Source organism: Mandrillus leucophaeus, unplaced genomic scaffold, assembly GCF_000951045.1.
Source record: "Mandrillus leucophaeus isolate KB7577 unplaced genomic scaffold, Mleu.le_1.0 Scaffold249, whole genome shotgun sequence".
Lineage (NCBI taxonomy): Eukaryota > Metazoa > Chordata > Mammalia > Primates > Cercopithecidae > Mandrillus > Mandrillus leucophaeus.
The window spans coordinates 530,654-546,482 of NW_012102576.1; the positions used below are offsets into that span (position 1 = coordinate 530,654).

A 15,829-nucleotide genomic window follows, 5' to 3' on the forward strand; every position below is an offset into this window, starting at 1 on the left:
TGATTTTTCTCTCTTTTCTTCTTTATTAGTCTTGCTAGCAGTCTATCAACTTTGTTGATCTTTTCAAAAAACCAGGTCCCGGATTCATTGATCTTTTGAAGGGTTTTTTGCATCTCTATCTCCTTCAGTTCTGCTCTGATCTTAGTTATTTCTTGCCTTCTGCTAGCTTTTAAATGTGTTTGCTCTTGCTTTTGTAGTTCTTTTAATTGTGATGTTAGGGTGTCAATTTTAGATCCTTCCTGCTTTCCCTTGTGGGCAGTTAGTGCTATAAATGTCCCTCTACACACTGCTTTAAATGTGTCCCAGAGATTCTGGTATGTTGTATCTTTGTTCTCAATGGTTTCAAAGAACATCTTTATTTCTGCCTTCATTTTGTTATGTACCCAGCAGTCATTCAGGAGCAGATTGTTCAGTTTCCATGTAGTTGAGCAGTTTTGAGTGAGTTTCTTAATCCCGAGTTCTAGTTTGATTGCACTGTGGTCTGAGAGAAAGTTTGTTATAATTTCTGTTCTTTTACATTTGCTGAGGAGTGCTTTACTTCCAACTATTTGGTCAATTTTGGAATATGTGCGCTGTGGTGCTGAGAAGAATGTATATTCTGTTGATTTGAGGTGGAGAGTTCTGTAGATGTCTATTAGGTCCACTTGGTGCAGAGCTGAGTTCTAAGTGCATTAAAAGTTTACACTTTAACTTTGGGGGGATATGGGAGATTCCTGAAAGCGTTAGAGAAGACAATATACACGATCTGACACATGCTTTAAAGGATCCCTCTCGCTGAAGGGGAACAAGAAAAGATGATCAGGAGACCAGTTAAAAAGCTATTGAGAGCCTGCAAGAGAAAGGACTAGAATCGTAGAGATGGAGAGAAGTGGGTAGATTCCGGATATAATTTGAAGGTGAAATTGACTAGATTTGTGCATGGATTGGGTAGGGAGTATAAGGGAAAGAATGTAGTAAAGAAGAACTCCAAAGTGTTTCTCTCCCAGCAAGTAGAAGAACAGATTTTTCATCATCTGAGATGAAGGAAATTGAAGGAGGAGCAGGTTTGTGAGGAAGAGCTGATACTCAGTTTTAAACTTGCTGATTTTGATATGCCTATGAGACCTACAAGCCTGTAAGTGGAGAGGAGTGGGCAGTTGAACACATGAGTTTGAGTTCAGGAAAAAGGTGTGGATCCAAGTTGTATATTTTTGGACACAAGTACATAGTTGTTATTAAAGCCATTGACTAGATGATTTTATCAAGGGATCTTCATATAGAGAGGAGAGATCTGCAGACTAAGCATTATCGTCAAGATGATTATAGATGGCACCGAGTTGCATTTTTAATGATAATTTAAATAAACTTAAAAAAGTGTTAGCTTTTCCCTCTCTCTTTCAATATAGTGGTAATTTTTATATTGTTATTTTAATGATATTAGTAAAATGTTGGTTTTCTATACAAGTTAGTGACCTGGAGTTCCTCTTAAAATAACTTGTTTAAGTAAAAACCTGAGTGCATTTAAACTGTTAATTGAATGGTAAATCATACTAGCGTCACACAGATATTTCAATATTTTGAACACCGTTTAGAAAGACATTTGAGAAACAGATGTATCAGAAAGAATACTGTCCTGACGTCAACAGCCTTAGTCCTTATTATTAGGCAAAAGCTTTTAAGCTTTTAATCAAGACTTTTATTTCTCTATGCCCACTTCTTTATTCTTAAAATACAATAATAATACTTTAAACTGAAAAGTACTTTCTATTTATTTCCCTAAGAAAGTTGAGGCTCATTCCAAGTGGTTTTCATTAGGACAATGTTTTTCATCAAATGTACTTAGATTTTGAGGAGGGTAAGAGTTTCTCTCTCTCTCTCTCTCTCTCTCTCTCTCTCTCAGAGAAAAGCATGCCTCCAAAAGACATTCCACAGCTGTATACTCTGGCAAGTCACTTAACATGAAAGTTTTCTCTATTTATTACACTTACCCGATGCACACAGCAGCGTGTTGAAAGTTTCCTCCTTTGCTATTCCTTCAGGCTTTATATTGACAAAAAATACAAAAAAAAGTAACGCAATACTGAATGTATAAAAGAAAAATTAAACACTTGAAAGCAAAGGAGAAAATGCTGGTGAAAAATTGGATTGCAGATCTATCCACATTCTTGGGAATTAAATGTCACTGTCAGATGCATATTAGATAACACTGTATGAAATAATAAGGGCTCTGAGACTGACAGAGAGTAAACTCACATACCTCAACTAGTAAGGGCTTGACTACAGTGTCCTTCTGCACAAGTGGTGGGACATCAGTCAACTCATTGTTACACGCTTCCTGAGAATGCATGGCTTCTGCAGTAGCTGTGAAATTCACCTTTCCTGGGGAACAAAGTTCTTAAGAGTTAAATGGTGATTTTATATTGAACGGTTTCTTCTTTTTCAGTTTCCCCCGTGTATCTAGTGGTTGTCTTCCTCTTGATTAGTATTAAAGGAGGAGAAAAAGTATGTATTGGGGTCAGTGCAGAAAAAAAATCATCTGAGCACACGAAGTGGAGTTTGCTAATAGCCTTACTACTCACCCAGTGACTTTGGAGTCACAGTCCAGGACACGGTTTTCCGCCCATTTCTACAGACACAGTGAGATTCTTCATTCTTCTCTGTTGGGACAGCCAGGAAAGCGGAAGAGACTTCTAGCTGCACAATGACCTGTCCCCCCACACCCAAGCACAAGTTTATGAAGGGACGCAGAGCAGGATGAATACTGGGGAAGATGCTGTGTGCATCAGGTAAGTGGACTGAGGGACAACGTCCGTCAGTCTAGAGGCGCTGAGAAGCTATGCAAACATGACCAGCTGTATCAGATACTTTGTAGTTTAGGTGTTTGAAACAAGAAAATGGAAAAACTGACAGGAATTAGGATAAATGTTTAGGATTTAGCCTTGTGCCAACAGAAGAAAGAGGTGTTTAGTGAAAAACATGAAGCAACCAGGTGGACATAATGTCTGAATTTAGGAATACACAGATGTAGGAGCCTGAATGAATATAACCTTACCACCTTGGACCTGTCAGGTACCTTTTCTTTTAGTACCAGGTCTGTTCCAAAATTAGGATATGTCATATGCAGTTCTGATTTCCTGGGTTACCTAGGAGACCTGGTAATGAATGGTGACTATCTTCTATTCTCATTCACTTCCAGAGAAGTGCCCTTACCCGAATGCAAATGGACAAGTAGTTAAACACAGTGGCTTTGAGTGTGAAGGCTTCTCCTCGCACCACAGAATAAGGGAGGGTGAGTTCCAGGAAGAAAGGCTGGAAGGCTTGAAGAGACACGACAGGAGAGAGGCCAAACCCTGTGGTTCCAGACAAGCAGAATGCGCTGGCCATCCACTCCGTGATGGTGTCAGGGACCTGCATCACCAGGTCTGTTACACCTGATGAGCTAGTGAAGGAGCAGAGAAGAGGAGTGTGAGCAAATCTCTCTCTCTCTCTTTTTTTTTTTTTTAACACAAAGCATGGGTGATCCTAGAACATGATAACTCAGTAACCTAGTGTGGTAAATGCTAAACTTGATCTAAGGGTTGGTGTTCCTGGTAAGGTCTTGAAGTTTTTTTTGTCCCTACCTCCCTTAGTCCCTCCTTCCCTCCCTCCCTTTCTTTCTTCCTTTTTTCTTTCATTCTTTCCTTCCTTTTGTTGTTTCTTCCAATCTCCCTCCCCTCCCCTTCCCTTTCCTTTATTTAAGAGGGCTGGTAGCATCCTACTTTCTATTATTTATCTATAGACCAAATTAGAAAAAAAATTAGCATTGTTTAATTATGAGATAAATGAACTATAAACCTAAATATTTACCAGCAAAGAGCAGAACAGAACTAAAAGGATCAGGAATCCGGGATAAAGTCAGTCATACAGCAGGATTCAAACCCTTTCCTAAACTAAATTCCAGGCAACACACAACTTACTCGACTACTACCAAATCCCAGATCCAGGTCTCAGGGAAGTACTTCCGGACTATCTCTTCCACTTGCAATATCTGAGGTTCTTCTTCGACCATTGGGCACATTATTTCTCCTAGGGGTAAGCCTCGCAGACCTGGTCCTGGAAGACAACACACAGGCCTCAGTGTGAACCTCATTTTTTATAATCAATTTCTTATTGCTGCCTTATTTCTCAAGTGGAATAAGGTCATATGCTCAGGGAATGTTTATTATTGGAACAATTTAATCTATCAGCTTGTTATTTTGTTCACTTTCCCATAGAAAAGCTAATCCTATTTTTTCTTCAAACAGAATCTAGAGCTAAATATATTTTTCTTTATAAATAAAAACAAATGACCTGTACATGTACCTCCTGAATCTAAAATAAAAGTTGATTAAAAAAAAACAAATGTAGCTCTCTCTAGGATGATTACTCAACTGGTGAAGGGAAGGATAAAGAGTAATTTAATACATCAAACACGCTTTTACACCGAAATTGTGTTCACATGTCTTCTGTTTGCAGTGAGAATCAAACAGGAGGAATGGATATTAGTTAAGCAAGATGATTTCAGGAATGATTTTTTGTTTGTTTGTTTCAACATTGAATTAATATGGAGATATAAACAATAAGCAACAGGATTCAGTGGAGTACGTGGTATAGACAATGGGGAGTCAGGAATGAAAAGACAATCAACTTTAGTTAGGCTGGAAAAGACTTAACCAAAGCGGAACCTAAGATGATCATTCATGGATGGGAGGCGGAGGAGAATGGGGAGGCATTCCCAGGAAACGACTGTGCAAACATATACACAAAGGTGGAAGGGTGCTTCACAGGGATAATAAAAATTTACCCTCTAGAGTAGAATGGCTATTTTCAGGATGTGTTTCCCAAAATTATGTAAACAGTAGGTGTAATATATAATAAAACATCATGAAGGCTAAGACAAATAAGTAAGATCTGTTAAGGCGGGAGTTAGTTAGCTTGATAAAAAAGAAATTGATATTCCAGAGATCAGAAGCTATACATATATATAAGATATATATCATCTTAATGTATTGTTAATATTATCTTAAATATCTTTATTATAATAGTATTCTATAATATATCTTCTGATCTCTGGGGCATCACTTTCTTAAAATAATTATATATGTGTATAATGTGTGTAATTATAAATACATATATGATATATATAAAATAATAGATGTGCTCTTTTAAAACCTTAAATGCAATAATCTTATGAATTCTGGAAGTAGTGACTATGTTTGAGAAATAAGTGACTTGAGAAAAGCAGTGTTTAAGGGAATGTGGGATAGAGGGAGGTAAAGAAAAGCTGGAGGCAAGGAAGGTAAATTAGAATGGTTTTCAGTAATCTAGCTTTGAAATAATGACAGACAAAGTGATGTAACTGAAAATGAGAAGGAAAAAATGGATAAGCAACAAATACCAAAAGAAAAATTTGCATAGAATATTATAGAATATTTGGGGTCAGAGTGTAATGATGTACTGTGAGTTTTCAGGTTTTCTGAATCATACCTTTGTTTTCATTGATCTGTTTTCTCTTAGGGTTAAAAAGAAAATACACACTTAGTGAAATGAAAGTGAATTAATCATGCTTTTCAGTTTCTTTTTTTTAAACAAACATGCCATTAAAGGAATCATGATTTTTTTTTCCCCTTTTACAATCACAATACCTCAGTGAGTTTGGTGTTGTCATTCTGACTTCAGATTTAAAGAAATTGAGCCTCTGAAAGGTTAAGTGAGTCTGCAAATTTCCAAAGTCACAGAGTCATAGCAGAGAGGAGTGTGATGAAAAATTGTCCCTTTGTTCTTAAAACAGTGTTCTTTTTTCACTATACAGGATTTTTTTTTTTTTTTTCTGGGGAGGAAATATCCTTAATGACTCCTTTGTTTCCAACTAGAACGTTACTCCTTGCCTTCCCAGACAATGAATCTGCTGTATTAAAATGTGTTTATTCCTTTTTTTTTTTTTTAACACTTTTTACTGCCATCCTCATTTTTTATTACAAAGTAAATTGGGTAGACATTCAAGCACGCAGAGAAAATTTTCTCTATGTCTGATGGCAGCAGAAAAGAATTTTGAGTTAGGCCCTTTTCAACTTTTCCTCATTTCCAGGTATACTTGAAACACACAAAGAGACTATGCAGAGGTAGTGTATCTGCCAAAAGTTGCATTACTCTCTTTTTGCTCAATATTACATAAATCACTTCACTTTCCATAAGAACATATGACAGAGACAGTTAATATGCTCATGAGCCTTCCCATTTCTCGCCTCTTTTGCATTTAGGGCAGGAACATGGGCGGAAGTGATGTAAACCATTCCTACTCCTGGCTTTAAGAGTCACAGGCAACCTGCTTCCCCATAGATATGACCCTGAAAGCCACGTTGGCGATGGCAGAGTCACCAGAGGAAGGTAGACTGGTTCTCTCTGACTCACTGTTTGGCACGGAGCTGTTCTGGAGAGCGTCTGAACTCACAAGTAGATTTTGTATGAGCAAAAACCAAACTATTATATGCTTACCCACTGAGATGTGGGAGTTTGTTTGTTACTGCCATTTAATCTAATTCTGACTAATTCAGGTATCGAATCCACCATGGATAAGGAAGATCTAAAATGGCAAGACTATTAAAAGCAAAAACAAAAAGGTAGTTGATTTTGATGTCAAAGAGAAAATAACAATAATTGCTTAAAAATCCTCTATTTGAGGAAAAAAATATTATTTGGGGCTAACTTACCAAGAAGTTGCTGCAGTCTCAAGATCCAATACTTAGAAAAATAGCTTTTCACCTTAAACCAACCCAATAAAGCACAATTTTTCTTCTATTTTGTCAGACAAATAAATCGCACCCTTACCTCCTATTATGCTGGCACGCAATCTTCGTGGTAGACACAAAGGTGGCTTATGGATTTTTGAGTTGGTAAAAATATCTAATCCTATGGCCTGAAAAAAATTAATTGTTAAAGTATAGTGGCAATCCAGTCTTGAGACTCTAAGTAATTTCTTGAATTTGTATTGTACTTTCACTATTATGTTACATATAGCTCATAGGCTCATCATGAAAATTACACATAATGAGGACAGCTATTTATAAATACAAAAACAGAGTCAGAGGAGGTCAAGTTCATTAAGCTATTGAGTGAACAGGAGTGGGAATTCAAACCTGTTTCTGATTCTTATTTTTAAATATTGTCTGGTATACTCTAATGCTCCTTAATTTTTTTTTTGCATCCTTAAAACGGAGTATTTTAGACTTCTTTTTCTGCATGAAACAAATATCCATGTCTATGTATGCATAGAGAGAGCTCTCCTTATGGCTTTATTGCAGAGAGAATTTTTTTGCTTATTTCTTGTCATTTTAAATGGAAGGTTTGCATATTGGAGGTTGTTCTTTACAATCTTAGTAAACTCTGTTTTGTTTATGTTTTACCAGAAGATATGGCTTTTCCTGAATATCTATGCTTAACTCATTTCTGTTGTCCTTTCCTCTTTTTTAATCAGTTTCTTTTAATTGTCTCAAATGTCTGCATCTAAAACCCACATTCAGATGCCCACAGTTGTCTACAGTCCACCCGTTTCCGTCTTCCCCCTTCTTCAGCGTTAGTCACAGATAAATATTATTTGCTGTTTTATCTCAGAGTATTTGGGAAACTGTGGGACACTTGAGCACACTTGTCAATGGGGGTTGCGTACGCAACAGAAAGAAATAAACCAGAAATAAATGTTTAGAGATTAAACAGCTAGTTAATAAACCAAGAAGTATTCTTTTCATCCTTCTACCATCTGATTTATGATTCCAGAAGGTCCAGAAGAGAGAGATTTAAATGGCTTTCAGCTAAGCTATAGGCCTCTATCAGATGAATGACATATTTTCCTGATGGTATGATGAAAGTTTTTAGTGCTTTTTGATAGTGATAAGATTTAATTTCACATCCTGAATAATTCTGCTCAGTTAATACTAAATAATTACATTTTTAAGACATCTTGACATTTCTAATACAAGTTTTGTTAATCTTTTCTTAATGAAAGACAACTTTAAGTTTTCCTGGAATTTTATTGCCTTGTGAGGACTAAAGTTTTGCACTTTATGTATTCAATCCTGTATTCATTCAACAAGCTTTTTTTGTTTTTTGTTTTTTTCTGAGACGGACTTTCGCTCTGTCGCCCAGGCTGGAGTGCAGTGTTGCAATCTCGGCTCACTGCAAGCTCCGCCTCCCAGGTTCACGCCATTCTCCTGCCTCAGTCTCCCAAGTACCTGGGACTACAGGCGCCCACCATTGCACCCGGATAATTTTCTTTTGTATTTTTAGTAGAGACGGAGTTTCACCGTGTTAGCCAGGATGGTCTCGATCTCCTGACCTCATGATCTGCCTGCCTCGGCCTCCCAAAGGATTACAGGTGTGAGCCACAGCGCCTGGACTCATTCAGCCAGTATTTATTGTGCAAATGACTGAGATGGTGGCCATCAACAAGGTGCTCACCTTTTCGAGAGTGTCAGACACATTGTGGAAAATATTTTGTTTTGGTTTTCTCACATATTGGAATGCCCAAGAGTCACTGAGAGGGGAATATGATGGTGGTAAGCAGCTTTGGGATCCATTTGGTTAAGGATTGGGGCCTAAAAGTAAACCACTTGCTGTTTAAGGTGGTAGAGAAATTCATGTGTGAACATCTGTATGTCCACAAAGTTCTCTGTCTCTGAGATTTCAATATTTTTCTGTTAGTTATCATTCTGTTAGAGGGAGGGGAGAAAAGATCCTAGAGCTTAGAAGTGCATTGTTTCTCCATCTAAACAGAGACGTAGAAATCAATTTTTGTTATGCTTTAGGAAAAAAAAAATTACCATGAAGGTACGGTAAATGTCATCGCCCTCCAGGACTTGCTTTGGTGTGGAAGTGATTCCTCTGTGAGTTGTGTCTTTTGCAGTGTTGCACTTTTCATCATATTCATCCGCAGGACCTCCAACTCTAAAGGTAAATGGACTCTTCACTGGTAGCAAGTTATAGACCTGCAACATTGAGAGAACAAAGAAAATCTTTCTTTTAAACAAATTTTAAAATGTGATAATGTCCCACAGGCGATTTAAAAGATTATGGTGTTTATTCAACATGCCCATGCTTACATTATGAAAAGCAACACAGAGAATCATGGAGTGATATCAAAGGTCATGGATTCTAATTCTTTTGTTGTGCAAAAGAAAGTAATATATAGAGTGATGAAACGAATTGATCAAAATCTCAAAATTCATTTTGGTTGAGTAAAAATAAAACAGTCTCTATTTCCCAGAAAAAAAAAATGCCTACTTGTAAAAGAAAGTAGAAAATATGGACATCAGAGACACGTAATGAAAGAATAAAAACCACTCACAGTCCCCTCACCTAAAATAATCCTGTACATACTTGATTCATTTCCTTTTTTCATTTCATATGGTTAAGGCTGTATTGAGTTTTCTTTTTAGTCTACCATATTAGGACCAAGTTTAGCTTAAGAAAAATCCAGGTGCAAGGGACAACTGAGAAATAATTCAATTCCACTTTGGTTTTGCCCAGAGCCTAGTGTAAGGCCACCTGCTCAGCTATACGGTGTTCAGGCCATTAAACACACCTGCAGACCTTCTAATGTGGCTTCTGTCACTTGTCATCTGTGCTACTGTAATAACTTAGTAACTGTTCTTGTGCTTTCATTCTTGCTCCCAGACTCTTAGCAGCAAATATGATCTTTTTAGTAGATTCATCTCAATTGTCCACTCTCCTGTGTAAATTTCCTCATGGATTTACCATTGCATTTACTATCAACTCCAAACTCCACACCAAGTAAACAGAGCCTGCCATGATCTTCCTAGTTTTTCATCCTACCTGCAGCCTCTATCATCCTCCCCTCTCACTGTTACATAGTAGGTGATTACCTTTTCCTTTTCAGTACACTCCGAATTCATTCTGACTCAAAATCTTTGGCATGCAGCTTCCATTTTTTTGTAAACTTGCTCTGTCCTCTCCACTATTCTCCAATGTAAAAATTTCAAAATTACTCAACTATTTCAAAAATTTCTCAGCACCTTTATTCTTGATGTCAATACTCTGTTTATTCTTTTCATAGTATTTATAAAAATCTGGAATTATATATTTATATGTTTTTGTTGCTTGCTTATTTGTTTTTATATCTCACAAGGTTATAAATCAAAATTGTAAAAGACCAAATCTGGATTGTCCATCATTAATAATCCTGGTCTCAAAACAAAGTCCATCTTATAGTCAAGATGCAGTAAATATTTCTTAAAAAAATAAGTGAACCATGAAGCCAATAAAATATAGGGCTATTCTGAAATTGCTTCATTGCAAGAGACATTTTTAAAGACAACATGGAACGGAAACTCTCTTTTGTCCACACTTAAAACCAGGGAGTGAGTGTCTGGATTTTAAGAAAAGCATAAAATTTTTGCATAATTTCTTGAAATTATATTAGTGGTGGGTTAGGAAGTGGATTTAAAAGAAAAGAAATTAGAATCGAATTCCTCCTTTAAAATGTATTGTTTTTATCATCAATTTCTTATTATTGCCTTATTTCTCAAGTGGAATAGGTCATATGCTCAGGGAATGTTTATTATTGGAACAATTTAACCTACCAGTTTGTTATTTTGCTCACTTTCCTGTAGAAATGCTAACCCTATTTTTAATATATCCTAGTTGTGTTTTCTTCATCATAATATTAAATTAATAATACCCTTCTCAAATAATAATTATTTATTTACTCACTCATTTAAAATGTTTCAATCTTCTATTGTACGTAAGATTCTGTGCTAGGCAAGATGATAGAGTCAAGACCGATCAGTATGTGTCTTCAGGAGACCCATCTCATGTGCAAAGACACACATAGGCTAAAAATAAAGGAGTGGTGGAAAATTTACCAAACAAAGAGAAAACAGAAAAAAGCAGAGGTCATAATCCTAGTTTCTAATAAAACAAACTTTAAACCAACAAAGATGAAAAAAGACAAGGGCATTACATAATGGTAAAGGGTTCAATTCAACAAGAAGAGCTAACTACCTAAATATATATGCACCCAATACAGGAGCACCTAGTTTCATAAAGCAAGTTCTTAGAGAATTACAAAGAAACTTAGACTCCCACACAATAATATGGGAGATTTTAACACTCCACTGACAATATTAGACAGATCATCAAGACAGAAAATTAACAAAGATATTCAGGACCTGAACTCAGCTCTGGATCAAGTGGACCTGATAGATATCTACAGAACTCTCCATCAAAGAACTTCTTCGTTTCTGCCTTAATTTCATTATTTACCCAGGAGTCATTCAGGAGCAGATTATTCAATTTGCATGTAATTGTGTGGTTTTGAGTGAGTTTCTTAATCTTGAGTTCTAATTTGATTGCGCTGTGGTCTGAGAGACTGTTTGTTATTATGTCAGTTCTTTTGCATTTGCTGAGGAAGGTTTTACTTCCAATTATGTGATCAATTTTAGAGTAAGTGCTATGTGGTGATGAGAACTGAAATCATAACAGTCTTTCACCATCTCACACCAGTCAGAATGGTGATTATTAAAAAGGCAAGAAACAACAGATGGGGGTGAGGTTGGAGAGAAAAAGGCACACTTTTACAAAGTTGGTGGGAATGCAAATTAGTTCAACCACTGTGGAAGACAGTGTGGCGATTCCTCAAAGATCTAGAAGCAGAAATACCATTTGATCCAGCAATCTCATTACCGGGTATATACCCAAAGGAATAGAAATCATTCTATTATAAATGTTCATTGCAGCACTATTCACAATAGCAAAGACATGGAATCAACCTAAATGCCCATCAATGATAGACTGGATAAAGAAAATGAGGTACATATACACCATGGAATACTCTGCAGTCATAAAAAATGAGATCATGTTCTTTGCAGGGACATGGATGCAGCTGGAAGCCGTTATCCTCAGCAAACTAACGCTGGAACGGAAAATCAAACACTGAATGTTCTCACTTATAAATGGGAGCTGAATGCTGAGAACACATTAATACATGGCATGGAACAACCCACATTGGGGCCTGTTGGGGTAGGAGCAGGGGGAGGGACAGCATCAAGAAGAATAGCTAATGGATGCTGGGCTTAATACCTACGTATTATCTTTGTTCACTGATGACATGATCCTATATCTAGAAAACCCCTAGATAGGTGATGGGTTGATCTGTGCAGCAAATCACCATGGCAAATGTTTACCTATGTAACAAACCTGTACATCTGGCACATGTACCCCAGAACTTAAAATAAAAGTTAAAAAAAAAGATTCTGTGCCAGGCATAGCACAGATTGTTTTGGCAAGCAAGATTGCTCCCTCAATGAGAATATAACAGAGAATACAATGAGATAAAGTCTGTAAAGTACTTTATGCAATTTCTGCTTGTTGTGGAACTACATCATGCCTCTTACTCTGAAGAACTTGCTTTTTGCAAACATTTTTGGAACTTTAACTTCCAAAAATGATCTTATCATGTGAGCATTTCATGATCTCCAAGGCTGGAATGGGACTCACGGATTGAGGTGAGAGCTCAGCTTCCGGCTTCATGAGCAGCACACTCTGGTCTACAGCACGGAGGGCACAGAGGGAGAGGGGCGTGGCTGTCACTTTCAGGTGGGTGTTTGAGGCTGGCAGGCTCTGAGCTGAGGAGAATCTCAAAGTTACCTGTAAAGAGGATATGATTAAAGCAGACACTTTAATAATTATTACAGTAACCAGCCTTCCTTCTACTCCAGGCTAAGGGTAGTCTTTTCTATACTTCCTTTCTCTTTATTCATCTTAGAGCAGGATTAAGAGATGAACGGCCTAGGAACTACCAATTCAGTGTCTCTGGAACAACCTGGAAATGTGATGTCAGTTAACTCAGGTTTTCTATTCCTTACATAACTGGTGAAATATCAATTGACTTTAATCATATAGAAATAAAACGCTGCATTGAACTGAAAACACACGTACAAGAAAGATGCATACCTTGCTATCACTGACCTATCTCTGTGCAGTGTCTTTGTGATGACTGTGTGTCATTTGCATGGTGATGTGAAAAATCACATTTCACTCCTAGGACCAGTCAACAGAAGTCTCCTCCAGTTGGCAGTCTCAGTCATCTGAAATTCTAAAGCAGTATGGGACTGCGCATCATGATTGGGGATTTATTGGTCCATTTAATAAAATAAATATCTAATATACAGCCTAAGAGTTCATTGGTTCAGGCAATTTAAACAATGGTGAATAAAGAACAACAGGAAATTGTGCAGAATCTTCCCAAAGATTTGATTCTACTCTGGCCAAAAAAATTAATTGGCAAGTAAATCTATTAGTTCCTTCTGTTGATATAGACATTTCTTGAGTAGAATCTGAGTTATATAGTAGTAGCATCAGGTAACTTCCTCGACTCTTGGACTGAAAACTGATTTGTATTGGAATGAAATATCAATATGTTTAGCTAAATAACATCTGACTTATGTTGCTAAATTTCACTATGACAATCCAGCTTTGTGGTCTACTGAATTAATACAGCAGTTTGGAATCACTTATCAGAAGACATATATGAAAAAAATCAGTGACTATTTATCTTCAAGATGCAGTAGTATTCATCTTTCTAATTCAATATACTATGAAAACATTGATTATGGAGAATCTCTTTGAAATGTATTTGTTATTTTTAGAAAATTTAAGTTCATTAAAATATGTTAGTGACTGTCCATGTCAAAAGAACAAGTAATTTGGGATTATAATAAACTAAAAACACTATTAACAAGAAGTGGACATGTTAGAAAATAGAAAATGTTTTACTGATATGAAATGTAACTTTAAGGCATATTTCAAAGCAATCTGTACCTCATATATTATTACCAATGTTATTCTTAAGGAATAATTATATCCAGTTGAGTATAACAAATGATTCCAACTATTACATAATATTTAATGTGTACACTAAATCTGTTGTTTTTAAGTGAAGAAATAAGTATATGAAGTTTGAATAGAAAATATTTTTCTCTGTTTCAGCAAAGATTGAAAAAAATTTTAAATGTATCATTTTGCAAGGATGCATGTCTGACTTGGGATCTTTCCTCACATCCTCAGTGTACTATTTATTTGCTCACCATCCCGCCAAGATGTCTCATTTTTAGGGTGCTTAATTTGTAATTTTAATAGATCTACTGTTTTTCTAATTTTTGTGGTAGTCAACTTTCTTCTGAATCTTCTTATGAATCTTTGTTCATGTTATTTTTTACAGCGGATCTTCAGTTCCAATCAATGATGATTTAAAAGGTATTTAACATGAAGTGATTGAATATAATGTCCATGGGCTTTTGCTTCTATGGTGAAGTTGTATACTGTTGCACAGGGACTGTCACAGGTTTTGCAAAATCAGAAGTGTTTTTCAGACTGGAGTCCAGGGAGAAAGTCACTTTTCTGCCAATTCTGTTTTATAATACTTCTCTCATTTCCAGAGTGTGAAGAGGATACTGACCCACCCAAAAGAGGCCCCACAGAGAGAATGAATAAGATGTGCTGAAAGCCGGAGCATAACTTGGCCATTCCGAGATTTAACAACCAACTAACTACCCATCATTAACAGTAAAGGTACTGAAGCATGAAGGAGTCTCTTCCCAGTGGGTATGAAACACACAGAAATGCAAACAGAACAGACACTATGCTTCTTGGACACATCATCCAGGTTTAATAGCACTCTTTAGTAAGGTGGAATTAAAGGTTTACATCAGAATCCACTGTGTATTTTTCTTATTTCACTGTATATTTAAAACAAGATAACCTAAATATAGGTCTCAGAGCAGAAATGTTCACTTGCTATAAACACATTTTGTTGTAATCTCCACAAAGCCCATGTTAAAAAAAAAAAAAAATTCCTTCCAGGTTTATTTGAAAACAGGCATTTGAAGTAGGCAGCTCTTATCTGATTGCTAACGTTAGGATTATGCTGCCAGAGTAGTGAAAATCAGATAAACAGCACCAAATTCTGTTGGAATAAAGCATACTCGTATCTCAGTGAGCTTCACATGGCAGCTCTGCATTCCTTAAATAAAAAATATGCCATCTGAACCTATGTTAAATTTTTGTGCTACCATTATTTTAAAAGTGCCCAAGCTGTTTCTCATCTGTTCTATATTATCAAGCTGAGTTTAAACTCATGACAACTTACTGGTGTCTGTAGCGGTACATGGAAATGTGCCAGTGTCTGATGGGGTACAACTGGCACAGCCTTATGAGGCATCATTTTTAATCGAAAATATTAGCAACAAAAGATTTTAAAATTAAAACTATTAAAGGTTTATAGATGACTTGATTTTAAAATTCATATGAATTTTATAACAAAACAAGAGACTTTTTAAAAACTGTGTTTATCATTGCCTATTTTGGATGTCAGCACTAGACCTCTCAGTGTGACATCACTCTCCGCCTTTAGAAGTAGTTGGGAGAAATGTTTTAGGAGCACCGTATGGCTATCTTCCTTATTACCTTCTTTTCCACACATCACCATGGGAGAAGAATAAAAGGACTAGTCTTAAACAAAACAACCCACCTTGTTGGCAAAACAATTTTCAATCTCAAGCTTGTCGGCGTCTGCAACAATTTCTCCATTAGGTAAAACAGTGTAAATAAGCAGGTGAGCACGAGGAGCGGAGTCTGATTCCACTCGAAAGGAGAAGGAAAACACTCCTTTCACTGGAGAATTGAAAAAGAAGAACAAGTCCAGTATCATACATTAGCAACAGAATTATCTTTTTTTGTTTTTTTGTTTTTTTTTTTTTGAGACGGGGTCTCGCTCTGTCCCCCAGGCTGGAGTGCAGTGGCCGGATCTCAGCTCACTGCA

At 36.5% G+C, this 15,829-nt stretch overlaps 1 protein-coding gene across 1 annotated transcript in view; it reads right to left on the bottom strand.

The window, feature by feature from the left end:
* LOC105542038 (alpha-2-macroglobulin-like) overlaps positions 1–15,829 on the bottom strand; it is a 50,452-nt gene that overhangs the window by 13,357 nt on the left and 21,266 nt on the right. Inside the window, exons 14-22 of the mRNA XM_011983399.1 lie at positions 15,539–15,681; positions 12,508–12,657; positions 8,814–8,978; positions 6,826–6,913; positions 3,936–4,071; positions 3,190–3,418; positions 2,559–2,685; positions 2,237–2,358; positions 1,968–2,019 (exon numbers count right to left, since the gene is read on the bottom strand). Coding sequence (XP_011838789.1) covers positions 1,968–2,019; positions 2,237–2,358; positions 2,559–2,685; positions 3,190–3,418; positions 3,936–4,071; positions 6,826–6,913; positions 8,814–8,978; positions 12,508–12,657; positions 15,539–15,681 — 1,212 coding nt within the window. The remainder of the gene's footprint in view (positions 1–1,967; positions 2,020–2,236; positions 2,359–2,558; positions 2,686–3,189; positions 3,419–3,935; positions 4,072–6,825; positions 6,914–8,813; positions 8,979–12,507; positions 12,658–15,538; positions 15,682–15,829) is intronic.